The sequence below is a fragment of the Dendropsophus ebraccatus genome, chromosome 3, assembly GCF_027789765.1.
Source record: "Dendropsophus ebraccatus isolate aDenEbr1 chromosome 3, aDenEbr1.pat, whole genome shotgun sequence".
Lineage (NCBI taxonomy): Eukaryota > Metazoa > Chordata > Amphibia > Anura > Hylidae > Dendropsophus > Dendropsophus ebraccatus.
In genome coordinates this window covers 84,547,881-84,567,688 of record NC_091456.1, presented here as the reverse complement: position 1 = coordinate 84,567,688, position 19,808 = coordinate 84,547,881, and the positions used below count along the sequence as shown (strand labels likewise).

Sequence of the window (19,808 nt, the reverse complement as noted above, 5' to 3'; positions counted from 1 at the left end):
CCTCATGGGTACAGTGTGAACCAGCACCTTAGGTAATGTTTCAGCAATAGGGTTCTCTAGGATATCATTCCATGGTTATTTGATACATGCTGTCTATTACAATGAGCTCCCAATGAACATGTAAACTATTTATCTTATTGTGCTAGGCATTCTATTCATTTTTGCACACTTTGTTATAAGGCGGCACTTTAGTACATGCACCTTGCCCATGTGTTTTTTGTAATCATCTGTTCTGATTCATTTTTGACTGAGATAAAAGGAAACCCCTGATTTACCTTTCAGGGACAGTAAGGCTGCTCTGGAGAAAGCATACAAACTCACAGATTGCAGGTACACAGTCCAGTTTTTTTCTCCCCCTCTCTTGCACATAACAGTAGTTAAGCTCTGCCCACAAAGTTATGTCACGGTCTCTGCTAGAAACAGACTGAAACCGACAACAGTCAATGAACAGCAGACTACAGAGAAGGGAGGCACCTAGTGGGGGGCAGGGGATGGGGGGGGGGGGCAAGGAATTATTTTGGTAAATGATGGGCTTTACATATATGTAAGGGATCCCCTGGGCTATCAAATGGTAAAGACCTTTTAAGTAATAATAATAGAGCTTTAGAATAGCTTATATAACACATTTGAAAAAGGAATGAAACTTACATTGCAGGTTTGCGAAAGAGTCTCCTGACATGCCCAGCTTGATGTATTGGTAGGAAACATTTTTCATCCTAATAACAAACATTTTAGTATGAATGAATGTATACTGTTAAGGTAAAATAAATTCTGTACATGATAAAAATGATCAAACAATATAATTTGTTTAATCATTAGAAATAGAAAAGTTTAACATTAGGTAATCTGTACAGTGGAAGAATTGATAGGACTAGCTACTTATCACCTCCTCATACTTACATTTCGAATGTCAGCTCCCATGTAAATTCTGATGTATTTGATAAACATATGAACAAAACGCCCCATCAGGAAGATTAAACACAACAGCGATGGCCATTCAAAAATAACCTTCTCATAATAACCAATAGTCTGAAAAAAAGGTATAAATAAAAACTCTATCACAATTATGTCATTCTTATCAATGCAAATTATATGATACCCCTAAGACTGGGACATATATACCATACTCACACAAACATGTAAACAATTAATAGATTTGTTATCTACTATACAGTACAATAAATAAACTGGGACTATGAAACACAATGATATACAGGGGAATTTCTGCACAACTCTATTCATGGGAATAGGGCTTGCTGCAGTTCTTATGCACAGTACTGTGGCACAGAGTTTTGTGGATCCTTGTGTATAGTCCCGAATCATTAAGGGATGACATATCCTAATGATAAGTCATCCCTGTTTGAAATGGAAAAAACCCTTTGATCTGGTGGGATATGGCTAATTTTTGGGTGATGCCCTGCTGTCCTGTCTCCTTATATCTTACTTATTATAACATCATCATGGCTTAGCACTGTAGAGTGTCTATGACTTGCTATGCTCAGTGCTCATCTAATCACTCTATTGCACCCAACCAGGTCATGTATTGAAGTTGCAACCTAAACAATTACCATCATATTTATGGCAGAGTAAAAAAAAGTTGCACCAAACACATACCACATACAGTTGTCAATAAAGTTTACAAACCTATCATTATCACTAGGGAGGAATGTCTGATACAGATGGAAAACTATGGTAAGCTGTAATAGAAAAAATAGGACTTTTGCAGTTCAGTGCAATATAAATTGCAGTGAATTGTACCAGCAATCGCAAAGAGATGTTCCATAAGGAGGCAAGAAATGTTAATTAAAGGGGTACATCAGATAAAAAAAATAAACATGCCACATTGCTTACCTGTGTGTCTAGTTCTGAAACTACCAAAAAATAATTTATTTATATTTTTGTTATTTTTTTGGGAGGACAAGGCGTCTTAGTTCTGTATTTTGCGGTAGTATTTTCTGGTAAACAGTTGCTCATTACCACATTGTATTCCTAGAATACATTGCTTTCCCAATGGCCCTAGGTGCAAAATTCTTCGTACAAATTTTAATTAGTATTGCACCCAATACCCAGCCTCACTGGGCCTCACTTTTACATATACAATCCATGGTGCAGTTTATCAATAGTATTGTGCCCCATAATAAGACAATAGGATTCTTCCAGGAAAAATTCAACAGCATCTACAGGAGTTCCAATTTTCAAGCCTTTATTCCATGTCCAAATACCGAAAAATGCATTTTTTCTAGGCTCCAAAATGTATTCAGGCCCTAATATAGACCAAAAGACCACCCACTCTCACACTGCTCCCATGATTTGCTCTCTTGTGTCTCCCCCTTTACCACTGGTCAACCTCCCCCCCCACCCAGACTAGTCACTGTGTCCCCTTACACCCCAGACTGGTCATCCTTTACCCCCTCTCCCCGGATTGGCCTCTCTACCCCCTTCCCATATGTACAGCTCTTTTTCCTCTATAGTGCAGACTCCTAAGGATCTGTGATGACAGGATGGTCTTCCTACTGCAGTTTTATAAACATAGAGGCATAAAAGATTGGCGTCAGAAAAAGACCACTTGGTCCATCTAGTCTGCCTTTTAGTATTTCCAGGCTATATATGTCTATCCCAGGCATGTTTGAATTCTGTTATGGTAGACTGATGAATTACACCTGCCATAAGAGCATCTACTGCTCTTTCAGTAAAGTAATATTTTCTTACATTACTTCAGCCAGTTTTGCTCCAATTTGTGTCAAATTGCTGTAAAAACATAACGTTTTTGCTGGGATTTTGCACAAATCATGGCAGAACTACAGCAGAGAGACACTACAGCAAGGAAAGTATATCTCTGTCTTGGGCGGCCAATGGACTGGGCAGCAGCCCACAATGGATCTATTATAATCAGCCACTACTGAGGTGATTATCCTCCACTAGTTTAATAGATTCTTAAACATGGATCTCCCCTTACTTGAGAAACTATATGGTTAATTTAATGTTAATACTTTTTGCTAAACTTACATTTCCATGGGGGCACGATGTAACGTCAATTACTGTTACAATAAACCTAAAATACATAAATAATGAAATCGGAACAGAAAACAAAATATCAAATCAAATAGCGAAAGTTACTTTTTAGATTGGTTGTGTTCTATTCAGAAGCTTTGCATATGTAAGATTTGTTGTAGTGAGAATGTAAATATGATACATTATAAAAGATAACTAAACCTGTTCTATTTATATTCTAAGTTATAACACTCCTGTTTATACTGACTTTCCACTAAAATTACATAGCAAGCTTACAGTGCTACTCACCAAGTAAGTGTGTATAGAAAACCTATCACAGATCCTATTATTTTGTTATCTGTAGTGAGACAAGCAAATATAGGATAATAGGACAAGCCAACTTCAACTGCCCCAACTAGAAGTCCAAGTGCTAGAAAAGGATTACAAACAAAATATTCACATCTCTAATATATTAATTGTAAATGAATAATTTTAATTAACAACATTGTAAAACACTGTACAACAAAAAGAACAATGGCCAATAGTAAACAAGAAGTGAGATGAATTAAAGGTGTATTCCTATCACAACTAACATAATTATACTTGTAGGGCCCGTCAAATTTTAGCATATACAGTACTTTCATTTAGCAAACTCGCCTTCTTCACCTGATATGTCACCCCTTCCCTCCCATTGTTGACAACTCATTGTCTGGGTTACTGACCACCACTCTGCTCCAGTGGTCTGGATGGTGTATATATATATAGGTATAATTTCTATGAGATATAGGGGGCGATTTATCAACCTCAAATATCAGACTTAACCTTTAGACGATCTAGGGTGTACAGGTATGCCCTGGCCGCCTGTCACCAGATGACCCAGGACATAGCCGTACGCCCTGAGTTGCTGTTGTGCTATGAAGCACACTCAGGAGCAAAGCACCCTTCATAGCAGGTGGGGGCCCCCACTGCTAATGACAGGCTACACCGGTCGTGCTGCAGCCTGCCATTAACCCCTTAAAGCGACTCTGTAGCCACTGTGGAACCCCCCCCAAACTACTTGTTGTAGCTTAGGCGAAGTCCTTTCTGGTGGTATGTTTTGTTATCTGGTGGTATGTTTATATTATGCGCATGCAGTCTTTTTTTGAGCTTCAGCGCCGCTGTAGTGTCATGGCCGGGTCCGCGCCGCCTCTGTGGTGTCTCCTCTGCCCGCACTGACGCGACCGGCTAGACTAGTTTGATAAAGTCGGTCGCGTTAGTGCGCCTGTGCGGGTTCTGATCCCAAGAACTCTACAAGATGACGTAGGCAGTGTGCGCCAACATGGCATGCGATGGGGCGGGGTAGCCGCTGACAGGCATGCAAGCCGGGGCTGGGCCCAGAGCGTCACTAAACAGGGCGTGGAAGACGGGCAGAGGAGACACCACAGAGGCGGCGCGGACCCGGCCATGTCACTACAGCGGCGCCAAAGCTCAAAAAACGCTGCATGCGCATTCACATGGAACCCTGGGGGTGGCATGGGAGGCAGGGGGAGACGACCAGCAACACCACAAAGGCAGTGCTACACTAGGGCACGAACGCTCTCGGACCGCCTCTTAGACACGGCAGCCCCGCTACTAAAGATGGATTTTCTGCCTCATGAAAGCCTAACCTGCTTTACAAAACATACTACCAGAAAGGACTTCGCCTAAGCTACAACGCTGTGAACGCGGTGTTAAAGTGTAAGTGACAGGAGTAGCTCTTGTGAATAATAATATTATGACATGTCCTAGCAATATGCCAGAATGACAATATAGCAATATACGGAATGACAAATCATCTATAGCATATTGTATGTTTATAAGTACAAATGTTCTATACAACTTATGTGCCACATCCTGGCTTCTTACAACAATACTATATATGTATATATATATATATATATATATATATATATATATATATATATATATATACACACACACACACACATATATATATATATATATATATATATATATATATATATATATATATATATTTTATTTCTGTGACATTTCTATACCTCTTGCCCATGTTGGAACTCCAGGTGGTAAATATTCCTCAGAAAAAAGTGACATGACCTTATTAGCTATTGCTCCAAATGCAAAGCCAAACGTCCATCTGTTATGAAAGGTGCCTATGAGGTCTAAAGGGCTGTAAAAAGAGAAGAAATAGGTCAGTTGTAAAATAATTCATAACTGTATTTTTATGTTCAAGGAAAACTTAGAGGGTCTGAAAGTCAGAAACGTCTGTTATCAACAGTCCACCTCTGCATGAGGTGCAATAACGGCAAGAACTGTTTTGAGCTATGTTAACAAATTGTGGAAAACTTATTAATGCTGGCATAAAGTGAGCCAGTGTATTTCTTCTATACACTGATTGCAACCGGGTCAATTCAATCATCCCCACAGCCTGTTCTGATTGTTTCTGAGGGTTTGAGGGAGATGAGGCACCAAAAAAGGACAACAAAGAGTTAATTTACAGCAACACTACCGGTCTATCTCCTCTGAAGTCAGCACTGACCTCTCTGATCCCTGAATTACGGCTTTTAAACAGGTTCTGCTGTGTAATCATTTGCTCTCTGCTGACGACTGATCTCCTGTTTCCCCTTACCTGCTGCGATTTTGTCTGCAGCCCTCCCCATTAACCCCCTAGCCGCCGAACATTATACATTACCGGGTCCCCGTTCCTGCTTGTTTGGGGCTCCCGGTGTCTTCATGGCCCGCCCGGCCAATCAGTGCGCTGCGGCAGGGCAGCGCACTGACTGGCCGGGCAGAACGTGCCGGGAGCCGCCGAAGCAAGCAGGAGCGGGACCTGGTAATGTATATCCTGCCCGCCCCCCCTGCAGCCCCGATCTCACCCGGCCGCATGATCACCCCCCGCACCCCCCGGCCGCAGGATCGCCCCCCGCACCCCCCGACCGCAGGATCGCCCCCCGCAACCCCCGGCCGCACGATTGCCCCCCGCACCCCCTGGCCGCACGATCGCCCCCCGCACCCCCCGGCCGCACGATCGCCCCCCGCACCCTCCGACCGCATGATCGCCCCCCGCACCCCCCGGCCGCACGATCGCCCCCCGCAGCCCCCTGCAGCCCAGATCGGGGGGGTGCGGGGGGCGATCGTGTGGCCGGGGGGTGCGATCATGCGGCCGGGGGGTGCGGGGGGTGATCATGCGGCCGGGGGGTGCGGGGGGCGATCCTGCGGCCGGGGGCGATCGGGGCTGCAGGGGGGGCGGGCAGGATATACATTACCAGGTCCCCGCTCCTGCTTGCTTCGGCGGCTCCCGGCACGTTCTGCCCGGCCAATCAGTGCCCTGCCCTGCCGCAGCACACTGATTGGCCGGGCGGGCCGTGAAGACACCGGGAGCCCCGAAGCAAGCAGGAACGGGGACCCGGTAATGTATAATATCCGGTGGCTAGGGGGTTAATGGGGAGGGCTGCAGACAAAATCGCAGCAGGGATATACATCCCTGCTGCGAGTTTCTCTGCTAATGAAAGTATAGGGCTGGGATCTGCAGCGAGTCTCGCTGCAAAAACGCAGCAAGGAGACTCGCTGCAGATCTGGCAAGTGGGTTTGTACCCTAAATCAAATTTCTGTGAAATCAAACGGTCCACTTAGGAAGCAATACTGATTGACAATCAATTTCACATTCAATTAGCAAGACACACTCAATAAAGGAGTGGTTTAGCAGGTGGGGACCACAGACCACTTCTCAGTACCTATGCTTTCTGGCTGATATTTTGGTCACATTCAAGTTACTGGTGCTTTCACACACGTGGAGACGGATTCTACAACTCACACAAGTGGCTCAGGTAGTGCAGCTCATCCAGGATGGCACATCAATGTGAGCTGTGGCAAGACTATTGGCTGTGTCTGTCAGCGTAGTGTCCAGAGACTGGAGGTGCTACGGGGAGACGTGAAGGAGGCAGTAGGAGGGCAACAATCCAGCAGCAGGACTGCTACCTCCGCCTTTTTGCAAAGAGAAACAGGAAGAGCACTGGCAGAACCCTGCAAAATGACCTCCAGCAGGCCACAAATGTGCATGTGTTTGCCCAGACAGAAACAGAAACTGACTCCATGAGGATGGTATGAGGGTCTGAGGTCCACAGATGGGGGTTGTGTTCACAGCCCAACACCGTGCAGTACGCTTGGCATTTGCCAGAGAACACCAGGATTGGCAAATTCACCACTGGCGCCCTGTGCTCTTCACAGATGAAAGCAGGTTCACACTGTGCATATGTGACAGACGTGACAGATTCTGGAGACGCCGTGGAGAGTGATCATTCAGCATGACCGGTTTGGCAGTGGGTCAGTAATGGTGTGGGGTGGCCTTTTTTTTGAGGGCCGCACAGCCCTCCATGTGCTCGCCAGAGGTAGCCTGACTGCCATTAGGGACCGAGATGAGATGCTCAGACCCATTGTAAGACGCTGGTGCGGTGGGCCCGGGTTCCTCCAAATGCAGGGCAATACTAGACCTCATGTGGCTGGAGTGTGTCAGCAGTTTCTGCAAGATGGACTAGCCTACCCGTTCCCCAGACCTGAATATGATTGAGCACATCTGGGACATCATGTCTCGCTCCATTCAGCAACGTCACGTTGCACCACAGACTGTCCAGGAGTTGGCAGATGCTTTAGTTCTGGTCTGGGAGGAGATCCCTCAGGAGACCATCCAACACCTCATCAGGAGCATGCCCAGGCATTGTAGGGAGGTCATACAGGCATGTGGAGGGCACACACAATACCCAGCCTCATTTTGACTTGTTTTAAGGACATTTCATCAAAGCTGGATCAGCCTGTAGTGTGTTTTTCCCCTTAAATTTTTTGTTTGACTCCAAATCCAGGCCTCCATTGGTTAATAAATTTGATTTCCATTGATTTTTTATGTGATTTTCTTGTCAACACAATCAACTTTGTACAGAAAAAATAATTTAATGATAATATTTCATTCATTCAGGTCTAGGATATGTTATTTGAGTGTTCCCTTTATGTTTTGGAGCAGTGTATATCCACAGGTACTATGGCACTGCCTATGAGCATCCATGATGACTCAACCTGCACAACTATATTTGATCACCATGGCCACACACAATCATTTGCTATGCTGGTTGTTCTTTTTCTTAGTGATATTATATACAGTAAATTCCTAAGTCTGGCAGTATAGAGAGACATGGTAGAGAGAGTTTTGTACTGGCCGTGGCATCTATATGGTTGATGGGGAGGGAACTCCCCCTGTCACCCTTTGGGACCCCCACAATGTGATCGCAGGTTCCCAATGTGTGTCAACCATGACAGCTTGTGAGATCCAGCTACAGGCAGTGTAATACTGACACTGTGTAGTACATAGCAGTGCTCATGTACTCATGGATCTCAGAATTACTTTTTCAAGTTAAAACACTACTTAAAGGAGTTAAAGGAGAACTCCGGACAGGACACTTTTTTCAATATGCCCGGGACACCGCTTAAACAACTGAATGTCTGAGCGGGTCTGCGGTGTCATGTCCCAGGTCCCTTCTTACCACCAGGAAATGGCCGGGGACCATAGCTGTGGACTGCAGGTGTCAGCGATGGAGGTGGGGAGGTAAGTGGATTTTATTGACAAAAAAAATCTGCAAGTATCATTTTGGTTTCAATAGGCCTCATAATAGCCAGCCAGCACCCTGCTCTGTACTATCCAGGGGCAATAACCCCAAAACAGCTGTTTGCAGATAGGAATTCTTTCCTTTTTGAAAGATCTTTGGCTTGGCATATACCCTTAGTCAATGTTATACGTAGAGATGAGCGATCCTACCAAAAGTTTGGGTTCACACAAACCTGAATGGTCGGCATTTGAATCATCTACTCCAGGGCTGCATCAACCTTCTCCAGGAGTCGGGATTTAAATGCAGATTGTTTAAGTTTGTGCAAACCCGAACTTCCGGCTGGATCACTCATCTCTAGTCATTAGACTCCTAGCACCGACTTAGGGCCCTATTCCACAGTAACGATAATAGGCCGGATCGCCCCCATTTGGCCCGATTCGGCCGATTATCGTTCGGTGAAATAGAGAGAACGATCAGCCGATAATCGTGTCATCGGCTGATCGTTCATTTAGGGCCAGTCCTAAAATCAATCTTCCCCCACCACGCATCGCTGCGGTTGAATAGCGGTGCGCGGCGGGCGACCGACGATTTGGCAGCAGCAGCATCATACATTACCTGTCAGGGCTGCTTCTCCGCTCTGTCTTCCTCGCCGGGTCCCGCGCACTCTATCTTCAGAATGGCTGGTCAGCTGACGGAGCGCTCAGCCAATCACAGGCAGGGACCGCCGCGGCCTGTGATTGGCCGAGTGTGGCCTGTCAGCTGACTGACCATTCTGAAGATAGAGAGCGCGGGACCCGGGGATGAAGACAGCGCCGAGCAGAAGCCTGGACAGGTAATGTATGATGCTGCAAGGGCTGCAAGGACATCGGTAACGATGTCCTTGCAGCCCTCGATCAACGATCGCCGTGGAATAGGCCCAGTAAACGAGCGCCGATCTAGCAGATCGCCGCTCGTTTACATTGTTGATTGGGCCCTCCTCGGCCCGTGGAATAGGACCCATACAAAGAAACTGTGACTGTTCCAATTACTCCAGACAGCTCATTTACTTGCTGCATGTGAAAGAATAAAAGTTTAATACTGGGAGAGCTCTTTTTGGCACATTTTTAATAATCCACACTTTTTTGCTGGCAGCTTCATATTGAAACTGCTGGTGACAGGTTCCCTTTAATAAATACAGCCAGCAGGAACATCAGATTTAGAAAAGCTATGATCATTTTTGCTTTCAGGTTTAGGCCTTTATCTGAACTATAATGTTAAAAATTAAAAAAAAAAAACTAAAAAGAAAAAGAAAACTAGCATACTTACATAACAAATCCGAATCGCCTATCAAGAAGCTGAATCTTATCATCCAATGTTGTCCTTTTACTGCGCCTCTCAAGAAAGGAAAGAACTAGAATTATAATAACCTTAAAAAAAAGAAAATGTGATATTATTAATCTACCAATGTAAGATAATAATATTAAGTTACTAAAAGCTATGTAAAATAGCTCTTAGGCTACGTTCACACAGAGCAAAAGGAGCGGATTACGCAAGGAAATATTTCCGCCTGAAATCAACTGACGCTGAATTCCGAGCAGAATATAAGCAGAATGTAAGCAGAATCCCTGCATATTCTGCTAGGAAAGTGTTCAGCTCGTAATCAGCTCTTGACAAATTCAGCGCGGAATACTCGAGGAATCCGCGCTGAATCCGCATGCATTCAGCGCTGAAATTCAGCGAGTATTTGGTGAGTAAACTAGACTATACCAGAACATATACTAGAATCCTCCTCCCCCCCCTTTTCCCCATTTCCGCGCTGATTCAGCGAGTAATTTCCGCTTGTATTACGCTTGTATTCCGCGCTGAATACGCGCGTATTCCGCGCTGAAACAGAAAATCAGAGCCCCATTGATTTGTATAGGCTTCCGCTAGCGGAAGAATGAACATGTTCATTCTTCTGGCGGAAAGCGGATTAGTTCACTGCGGAAATTCCACTGTGTGAACTGCAGAGCAGAATTTCCATTCAACACAATGGAAATTAGCTCTGCACCTATTTTAACGGCTGAAATTTCAGCGCTGATTCAGCGCAGAAATTCAGCTGCTTTTGCTCAGTGGGAACGAGCCCTTACACCAACTTGGGAAGGAGATGTTTCTTTAAGTAAGTGTTCACTCCATCTAGGAGTCTTAGAATATTAACTAGGAAAATTTGCCAAGCCAAAATCTCTCCAAAAGGAAAGAATACTGCATCTACAGACAGCTGTTTCGGGGTGATTGCCCCTTTTCAGTACAGAGCAAGTTGAGAGGCCTACTGCTGGTAGATCAAATGGATACTGATTTTACTTAAGGAGAGAATAAAGACATGTGGAGACTTTAAGAGGTACTCTGGCCATGTAAAACTTTTTAAATGTTGCTGTCCTTGCAGATAACACAACAAACATGCTATTCTTACCTCACCATGCTTTGCCAGAGTCCTTCTGTGGTGTTTCCTGGTCCCCCGTTGAATGTTCCTGCTGCCACTTCCAAGACTGACTCGCCTCAGCAGTGAAAGCCTGCTCAACTAATCACCGACTGTGGTGCTGTCCCACTTCGGTCAGTGATTGGCTATGCGGGCTGTCACTGCTGAGATGAGTCCATCTCAGAAAAGGCAATGAGAAAGTTCAGTAGGGGACCAGTAAACACCACAGGAGGACTCTGGGAAAGCATGGTGAAGTAAGAAGAATAGCATGGTTGTTGTGTTCTCTGCTAGGGCAGCAACATATAAAAATTGGTAGAATAGAAAACTCCAGCACTCACTGACTTAGATGCACTGCGATGCTTCCTGGCCAGAAGAGGGGTGGCAACCCGAAACAGCCATCCCAGGTTATGCACCTGCACCTGTACCAGTTTCTATTTGTTATCTGAAGGTAAGTCAGTAAGTGCTGGGGCTCTTCTATTCTACCATTGCATTGCCCTCATCTCTGTCTATGCACCCCATATGCCTGTCACACTAGACCCTGATCATATCTTTATTGTATATGCTGCAGCAGTTATGGCAATGTCGGCTGTCTATCTCTGTGCCGTGACACATAAAAAATGTTACATGGCTGAAGTAGCCCTTTAAAGGCCATTCTTGTTCCTCCTGTCCCAGTGGGGTTTTGGGAAGAAAGGACATGGGAAGGTGGCTTTCCTTCAAGTCAGTGTTTTAAACTTTTACTGTTTTATCAAGGAGTCTTCTTAGAACATTGACTAGGGATATATGCATACTACACATCTCTCCAAAGGGAAAAAATGCCCATCTGCAGACAGTTGTTTCAGGGTTATTGTCCCTCATCAGTACAGAGCAGGTCCCCACATATCTTCATGACCTCTCCCTAAGGAGAATTAGTATCCCTTTGATCCCGATTCAATAGGCCTTTCAATAGCCAGCCAATACCTTGCTCTGTGTGTTGGCTGGCTATGTGTGAATGTAACATGACAAAATGTCCAAGAGTTAAGAATATTTTTTCACGGCTATGTACATACCATATTTTCCGGCATATAAGGCAACTGGGTGTATAAGATGACCCCTGACTTTCAATCAGATTGTCAGTGATTCGCCTTATACGCCGGAAAATGTTAACCCCTGCCTGACTGCAGCGCTGCTACGATCAGGCAGGGGTTAACTGCAGCTAAATGAATAAAATAACAAGCAGTTAACTCGTCTGGGCCCGTTCCCGTCCTCCGCGCGCCATCTTTTCCAGTCCCGTTCCCCAGTGCAGGCAGTGCGTACGAACGCTCTGCTGCTCGGGAGAGCTTCGGGCATCCCCAGCGCAGCCAGTGTACGTCACACTGCCTGCGCCGGGAAACAGGACCGGAGAAGAAGACGGGTGGAGGCCGGGAACCGGCCAGGGTGAGTTAACTGTTTGTTTTTTTCAAATGGTCGCCCCATACGGTGGGGATGTGGGCAATTTTTGAGCCCCCCCCCCCCACACCGTATGGGGTAACCATACCCGGCGTATAAGACGACCCCCGAATTCTGAAAAGATTTTTCAGGGTTAAAAAGTCGTCTTATACGCCATAAAATACGGTATACACAATTCAGAACAACTGCAATGTAAGTTCCTGTCAGAAAATCAGAGTGAGATAAAATGTATTTATCATTTGGTTCTATATAAATTGCTCCAAACAGAGTAGTTTTAAATTATAATTTTAGTTGGACACCACCTAACACTAATAAAAAAAGCTTCAGTGTAAGGTGAAAATATAATACAAAAGGTAAGATTTTCAATGGATGCTAAGTGAATGAAATGGGAATATGGTTTTGCTTGCCATGGACCCAGCAGAGCTTAAAAATGGAAAATATTGCGCTTTTTATCTTATTAGGGCTGAGAAAAAAGGTACTGGCATTGTAGGGACAGGTTCACACCATGTTTTCTCTGTGAGTCACAGGTATCTGTTAGCATTGCACCGATAACAGGATGCTGGTGCACATAGTAGCACAGCAGTTGGATACCCCATTCATTTCAATGTCCCAAATGGAGTCACCCAATGATGCTTCCTGCTGGTATTTTTTAATTTAACAGTATTCAACAGAATGGTCTACTATAACACAATAAATTAGTGTGACTCCATTCAGGCCATTAAAATGAATTGGTCCTATTGCTGTCCGCCGCAGTGTAAGTTGCCACCCTGTTCTCAGTGGCATACTGACGAATGTCTGTGACAGACAGAGACAATGCCGTGTGATTTCTTCCTACATTGTTGCATAATAATTTTTCCTGTCTTGCACTATTAGTCACAGCCCTAATGGTGGCTAGCTTATCCAGGGGTTATATTGTGTGTTAGGAAATCCAGATTATAATAATGTCAAAAAATAATATATTACACATTTGTTTATATAAAATGATTCTTATTTCAGCATTTAGTCTCTATCGATAACTCAATACTTACCGAAGGAATGAGTGAATAATGTAGAAACACATGCAGATCTATTAGACTATCACACGTGCCATTCTCATAGATTCTGTAGGGAAAAAATGTAATACGAGAAGTTACCTTCACTAACTACAGAATAATTGATGAACTGTGTGGCCACCCTCCATCCCTGCAGATCAGCTGTTCGGAACCTGCGCTACATAGTGGCTGGAGCTTATTTTTGTTCCCTGGCTAGCAGGTGAACGGTAACTGCAGCTCAGGTCCTATTTACTTGTACTGGAGATGAGCTCCGAACAACTGATTGGCATAGGGGGCAGATGTCGGCATCCTGATGATCTATTAGTTTTGTCTGGAAAATCTTGTGGGAGACATATTAAAAGAGTCAAATTATACACCAATATACAAGAGAAATGGAGCAAATTGTGTCATATTTATCAAAAAGGGCAATGCGGCATCATACCTCTAGCCCTTTGTCATTGGGTAGAGGGAGAAAGTGCAGGACTTCTCTCTCCAAGAAATGTGTCCAAGTACAAAAGTCTCACCTCCATTAAAGTGTTTGTGGGGCAGGGAGGTGCTCCTAACGGTTCACCAGTGCTCCTAATAGTCTTACCGGCTAAGTGCATTGAAATAGCCTTACAGACTAAGCGCACGGAAACGACGCTGAGAATGAAGGTAAGAGTCAGCACAATAGAGGGCTATAAGCAGGTTAGATTTGTCTAACCTGCTAATATTTTCCCTTTAAAAGCCTCCATGAATTATTATATTACTACATAACATGTCAGCTTTAAAAACAAGGCTCCACCGTTAAGACCCAAAACGGTCTGCAGCAGAAAAGGGTTAAGCAGATACTAAGCTCCTAGTGTACAAACTACTTCCTACCTTAATATTATTTTCATGAATCTGTACTTTTTTTCCCTGATTTCACATACTGTATCTCTCATATGTAATGCCTGGAAGAATTATGCTGACAATACTTAGAAGGAAGTGTGTCTTTATAGCTCCATCAGCAGCTGCGTATAGGAAAACATTTTTTATATTCTTATAGCCCCAAGTTATTTTTGATTATTTGTCGCTATATATTATGTTATTTATTTCTACATAGCAATCACTCAGACACCAGTCTATAGAAATCCACCACAAATGTAGTGTATTCTTGCAGTGCAGCTGCTGTATAATATGGTTGACCTCTCCTTATAAGTGACATACAGTATATTTAGTGAAGTAAAAAGTCAGTAGATATAACCCTTACACTGTCCTCCTACAGAGATCATTATTACATTAGCTGCAGGAGGGCAGTGAAAGGGTTAAATCTACTCACTCATTTGCTGCAATAACTAAATGTCTCTGATAAGGAGACCAGAGAGCAGCTGACTGTCCTCACCCACATCCCAGACCCTGCACTGACCACAACTGAAATCCCTAGGACCTACCTATGCCTTGCCCACATGTATTCAGTGTCATCGGCTTCTCAAAACACAAGCACATACTCTTCAGTTACAACTCTCAAAACAGTTAAAGGGGTTCTATGGAGAAATTTTTTATAGAAAATTATAGAGATTTGTAATAACTTCTACTTAAAAAACTCAAACCATCCAGTACTTATCAGCTGCTGTATGTCCTGCAGGAGGTGGTGTATTCTTTCCATTCTGATGCAGTGCTCTCTGCTGCCAACTCTGTCTATGTAAGGAACTGTCCAGAGCAGGTATAGCAGGAATGCTTATTTACCCAATAATCTGGCTGTGCTAAAGAGCCAGTCATCAGCCAAAGAAAAAATGCTCGCTCTTGGGTCGATTTGATCTTTTGTGGGGCAGGTAGCATCATCATTATTGCACATACATCTTTCTGTCTAAACAACAGCGATCGTTCATGTGGCCTGGCCGCTTGATTGGTTATGCCATGTAAAGGTACCATAAAAGAGCCCTGATCTTTTTGATTTGTGCTCCCTTGTGGCTGCACATGAGCCCTCATATAGGCCCATAGATGGAAAAGTTAAATTTTTGGGGGGGTCACAATAGTTCAATATAAAGTAAATTCATTTTTTAAGAAAAAAAAAAAAAAATGTAAGTAGTAAAATAAAACAAAAGTTATATAAATAGTGTATTGCAACCATACTGGGCCACAGAATACAGATGTTATTTTACTGTGCAGTGTAAAAGTGAAAGCTCACATAAGTTGTACAATTTCTTGTTTTCTTGTTTCAGTGTCACCTCACACATAATTTATTTTATGCTTTTGCTGTACATTATGTGGTTAAATGAAAAGTAAAATTGGTCCTGCAAAAAAGCCCTCTGTATATGGCTTGTAAAAGATGAGGAGAAAAATAAAAACACAGAAATGTAAACTGGCTGCATCATCAAAACCCCTTTTTAATACGCACTGCCCCTTGGAATAATGGCACTTTAAAATAAAAAAAATAATAATATAAAATTAATAATTATTTATAATTATCATCATTATCATCATAATAAAAATGTTTTCACCTGATGGCTATGTTCACACGTTGTATGACAACGGTGTCAGAAAAGATCATCCCGGCTGGTACTGCAGAACCTGCTGGATGATCTTTACAGCCGCTGAATTCAGATGAGAGTGCATCCTTTTGTGCCCGCATCCGAATTCCCTGCTGCTCACAATGGAGCATGCGGAAGTTGTGCCTCAGAGCCAACTGCTGAGTTTCCACCTCATCTGCCTTTGCTTACAAAGTATCTATCAATCCATCTACGTAAATAGATTAAAAAGAGAGAGAATAAAAGGAAACAACATTGTCTTGTTTTCCCTTTATTGTTCAGGAGAGGCTACATTGATCTTAAATGACACAGCAAAAGGATGTTACATAAAACAGCTGTTAAAGGGGTACCCCAGAGAAAATATTTTTCTTTCAAATCAACTGCTTTTAGAAAGTTATATAGACTTGTAATTTACTTTTATTAAAAAAAATCTGAAGTCTTCCCATAGTTATCAGCTGCTGTATGTCCTGCAGGAAGTGGTGTTTTCTTTCCAGTCAGACGCAGTGCTCTCTGCTGCCACCACTGTCCGAGACAGGAACTGTCCAGAGCTGGAGAAGGTTTCTATGAGGATTTGCTACTACTTTGGACAGTTCCTGTCTTGGACAGAGATGTCAGCGGAGAGCACTGTCAGCCTGAAAAGAAAACACTATTTCCTGCACAACATACAACAGCTGATAAGTACTGGAAGACTTGAGATATTTAAATAGAAGTAAATTACAAATCTATACAATATTCTGAAACCAGTTAATTTGAAATAATAAGATTTTTGTCGTAGTACCCCTTTAAAAGGCAGCAACAGAGAAACATCCAAATGAGTGCCCTTTGGATGCTTTTTTTCATTCATTTCTAAAGAGAACGACCATGCATACACATGCATTCACAATGTATTCAATCAAAAACATACTGTATATTACATTTACATACACATCCATTGTAATTCCAATGGAGTGTCCAGCAGGGGCGCACTATATATAGAAGTCAATGAGTACCATTGACTTCTATATATAGTGCGCCCCCTGCTGGACACTCCATTGTAACTATACCCCCGGTTCGTGATGTCACAGTATTTCAGGGAATCTGAAGTCTCCCTGATCTACTAAAATAAGGGAAATAGCCCTATATGTGCATTTCCCATAATTAATGTACATTATAAATTTGTCTAACTTTCCATAAGTAATAACATATTAAAAAATAGTTTTGGCCGGAGTTGTCCTTTAATGCAGATATATCTTATATTATGTTATGTTCTCATCTTTCCTTGGTATACAAGCAATATCATGCATTAAATGTATGTGACCACATGATGGCAGGAGAAACTTAAAGAAACTTGAAACTTATAACCTAGATATTTTATTTCAAGTGAAAATACTGTGCAGCATTGAGCACTGAATCTGAATTTTTCTTCTACCATAGAGATAAAATATTTGCCTGAAGGAGATGACAATATGTACATGCCCAAAGCATAAACTAAAGCAGCACAGATTTTTTATGTTCTCTTTTTGCTATATTTTGCCTTTATGAATACTTTCAGTGAATTTGGATACATTTCTGGGGCAGCTATTCTAATCCTGTCCAATATTTAGACTGCACATTTAGGATGATCAGTTGAAGATTTGCCAGATTTGTCACAGTGGCATGTGTTGTATGATACATCAGCCAATACTTTTCTGGCACACATAGTTGCACTTCAACAGTAATATATTGTGCCGTTCAACTAATATATATTATTATATATATATCAACTAATATATATTAATATATATAGCACCAGCAGGTTTGCAGTCACCTGGGGAGTTGTGTGTGGAGGGAGAGTTAAAGGAGAAGTCCGGCCAAAATTTATTTTTTATATGTTATTACTTATGGAAAGTTAGACAATTTTCTAATGTACATTAATTATGGGAAATGCTCATATACTGCTATTTCCCTTAATTTAGTGTATCAGGAAGTGTTAGAATTCTCTCAGAAGCAGTGACGTCACGACCAACGGTGTAATTCCTATGGAGTGTCCAGCAGGGGGCGCTCTCTATATAGAAGTCAATGAGTACCATTGACTTCTATATATAGTGCGCCCCTGCTGGAGACTCCATTGGAATTACAATGGATGTGTGTATGTAATGTAATGTACTGTACTTTGCGATTGAATACATTTATGGAATACTTTGGGGAGCAAGTGTCCTTGCTCCCTAAAGTATCCCATAAATGTAATCAATAAATACATTTGCTGGGCACCGAGCAGTGAGGGAGAGAGGTGCCATCTACCTCCCCCTCCTTGCTCGGTGCTGGGAACATATACAAAGTACTACTCGCCCATTATCTGCAGATAATGGGGGAGTAGTACCTGTGCTATCTTATCGCCGCCCGCGCCGCCGCTCACACAAGTGCCGCCTGCTCCGCCGCCGCTCACACAACTGCCGCCCGCTCTGCCGCCGCCGCTCACATAAGTGCCGCCCGCTCCGCCGCCGCCGCTCACATAAGTGCCCCCTCCTCCTACGCTCCCCCTCCTCCTCGAAACACTATGGCCCCGCTGACTCCCCACCGCCCGTGCCGCTCCTCACACTATCCGGCCGGCCACCGCACTCCTGGTGCTTCCTGGTGTCCCAGGCCGATAAAATAGCACAGGTACTACTCCCCCATTATCTGCAGATAATGGGGGAGTAGTACTTTGTATATGTTCCCAGCACCGAGCAAGGAGGGGGGAGGTAGATGGCACCTCTCTCGGTGCCCAGCAAATGTATTTATTGATAACATTTATGGGATACTTTAGGGAGCAAGGACACTTGCTCCCCAAAGTATTCCATAAATGTATTCAATCGCAAAGTACAGTACATTACATTACATACACACATCCATTGTAATTCCAATGGAGTCTCCAGCAGGGGCGCACTATATATAGAAGTCAATGGTACTCATTGACTTCCATATAGAGAGCGCCCCCTGCTGGACACTCCATAGGAATTACACCGTTGGTCGTGACGTCACTGCTTCTGAGAGAATTCTAACACTTCCTGATACACTAAATTAAGGGAAATAGCAGTATATGAGCATTTCCCATAACTAATGTACATTAGAAAATTGTATAACTTTCCATATGTAATAACATATAAAAAATAAATTTTGGCCGGACTTCTCCTTTAACTGATTAACCCCTTTCTTTACTGATACAGTGTTCTATATTTATACAGAACACCTTACCTTCCTTATTTTTGTGTTGTGAAACAATTTGTCTGCATTTCAATTATTTCTTACAAGAAAATACAAGTGATTTAGATTACAAGCACGTTCCCAGGGCAATTTATGCTTGTAATCCAATGTTTCAGTGGTATCTTGGTTCTCGAACTTAATTGGTTCATTCTGAACGTTACTTCCAGGTAAATTTTTGTTCAAATACTGCGGTATTACTGTACTTCAAGACTGGGTGCCGAAAATATATGCTTATATGCTATATGCTTATATCCTATATGCTTATATGTTAGTTTTTCTTGGTTTTGCAATGAAAACACTCATGTGATGTTATTAAAAAGGTGTTGACTTATGCGCCCACAGAGAGTACACATCTCTGACTTGCAGTATTCATATTCCTATTACTGTCATTATGCAGTCTTCAGGCCAAAGTACAATAGTTGTGCCGCAGACATCAACATGTTGAAAATATAATACATAGCCAATTTAGTAAGCTTGCCCTGGTCTGCCTACTGAAATGCCTCCATTTTTATAGCACAGTGTGCAGCACCAATTTGAAATCAGCGCTTACACCAATCTCATATGCCTCCCCTAAATTAGGCCCTGCCCCGCATTTACCCTGTCGGATTTACTAAGCGCCACCCGCCTCCAAGGCTTTAGAAAG

General features: G+C 43.1%; 1 protein-coding gene across 3 annotated transcripts in view; it reads right to left on the bottom strand.

The window, feature by feature from the left end:
• Window positions 1-19,808, bottom strand: part of LOC138785796 (stimulated by retinoic acid gene 6 protein-like) — a 42,019-nt gene that overhangs the window by 21,589 nt on the left and 622 nt on the right. Inside the window, exons 2-8 of one of the 3 annotated variants that reach the window (XM_069962121.1) lie at window positions 13,473-13,545; window positions 9,891-9,991; window positions 5,031-5,161; window positions 3,301-3,349; window positions 3,007-3,052; window positions 901-1,029; window positions 649-716 (exon numbers count right to left, since the gene is read on the bottom strand). In XM_069962121.1, coding sequence (XP_069818222.1) covers window positions 649-716; window positions 901-1,029; window positions 3,007-3,052; window positions 3,301-3,349; window positions 5,031-5,161; window positions 9,891-9,991; window positions 13,473-13,545 — 597 coding nt within the window. Of the gene's footprint in view, window positions 1-648; window positions 717-900; window positions 1,030-3,006; window positions 3,053-3,300; window positions 3,422-5,030; window positions 5,162-9,890; window positions 9,992-13,472; window positions 13,546-19,808 lie in introns of all 3 variants that reach the window. The other 2 variants (XM_069962120.1, XM_069962122.1) reach the window with 2 other exon arrangements.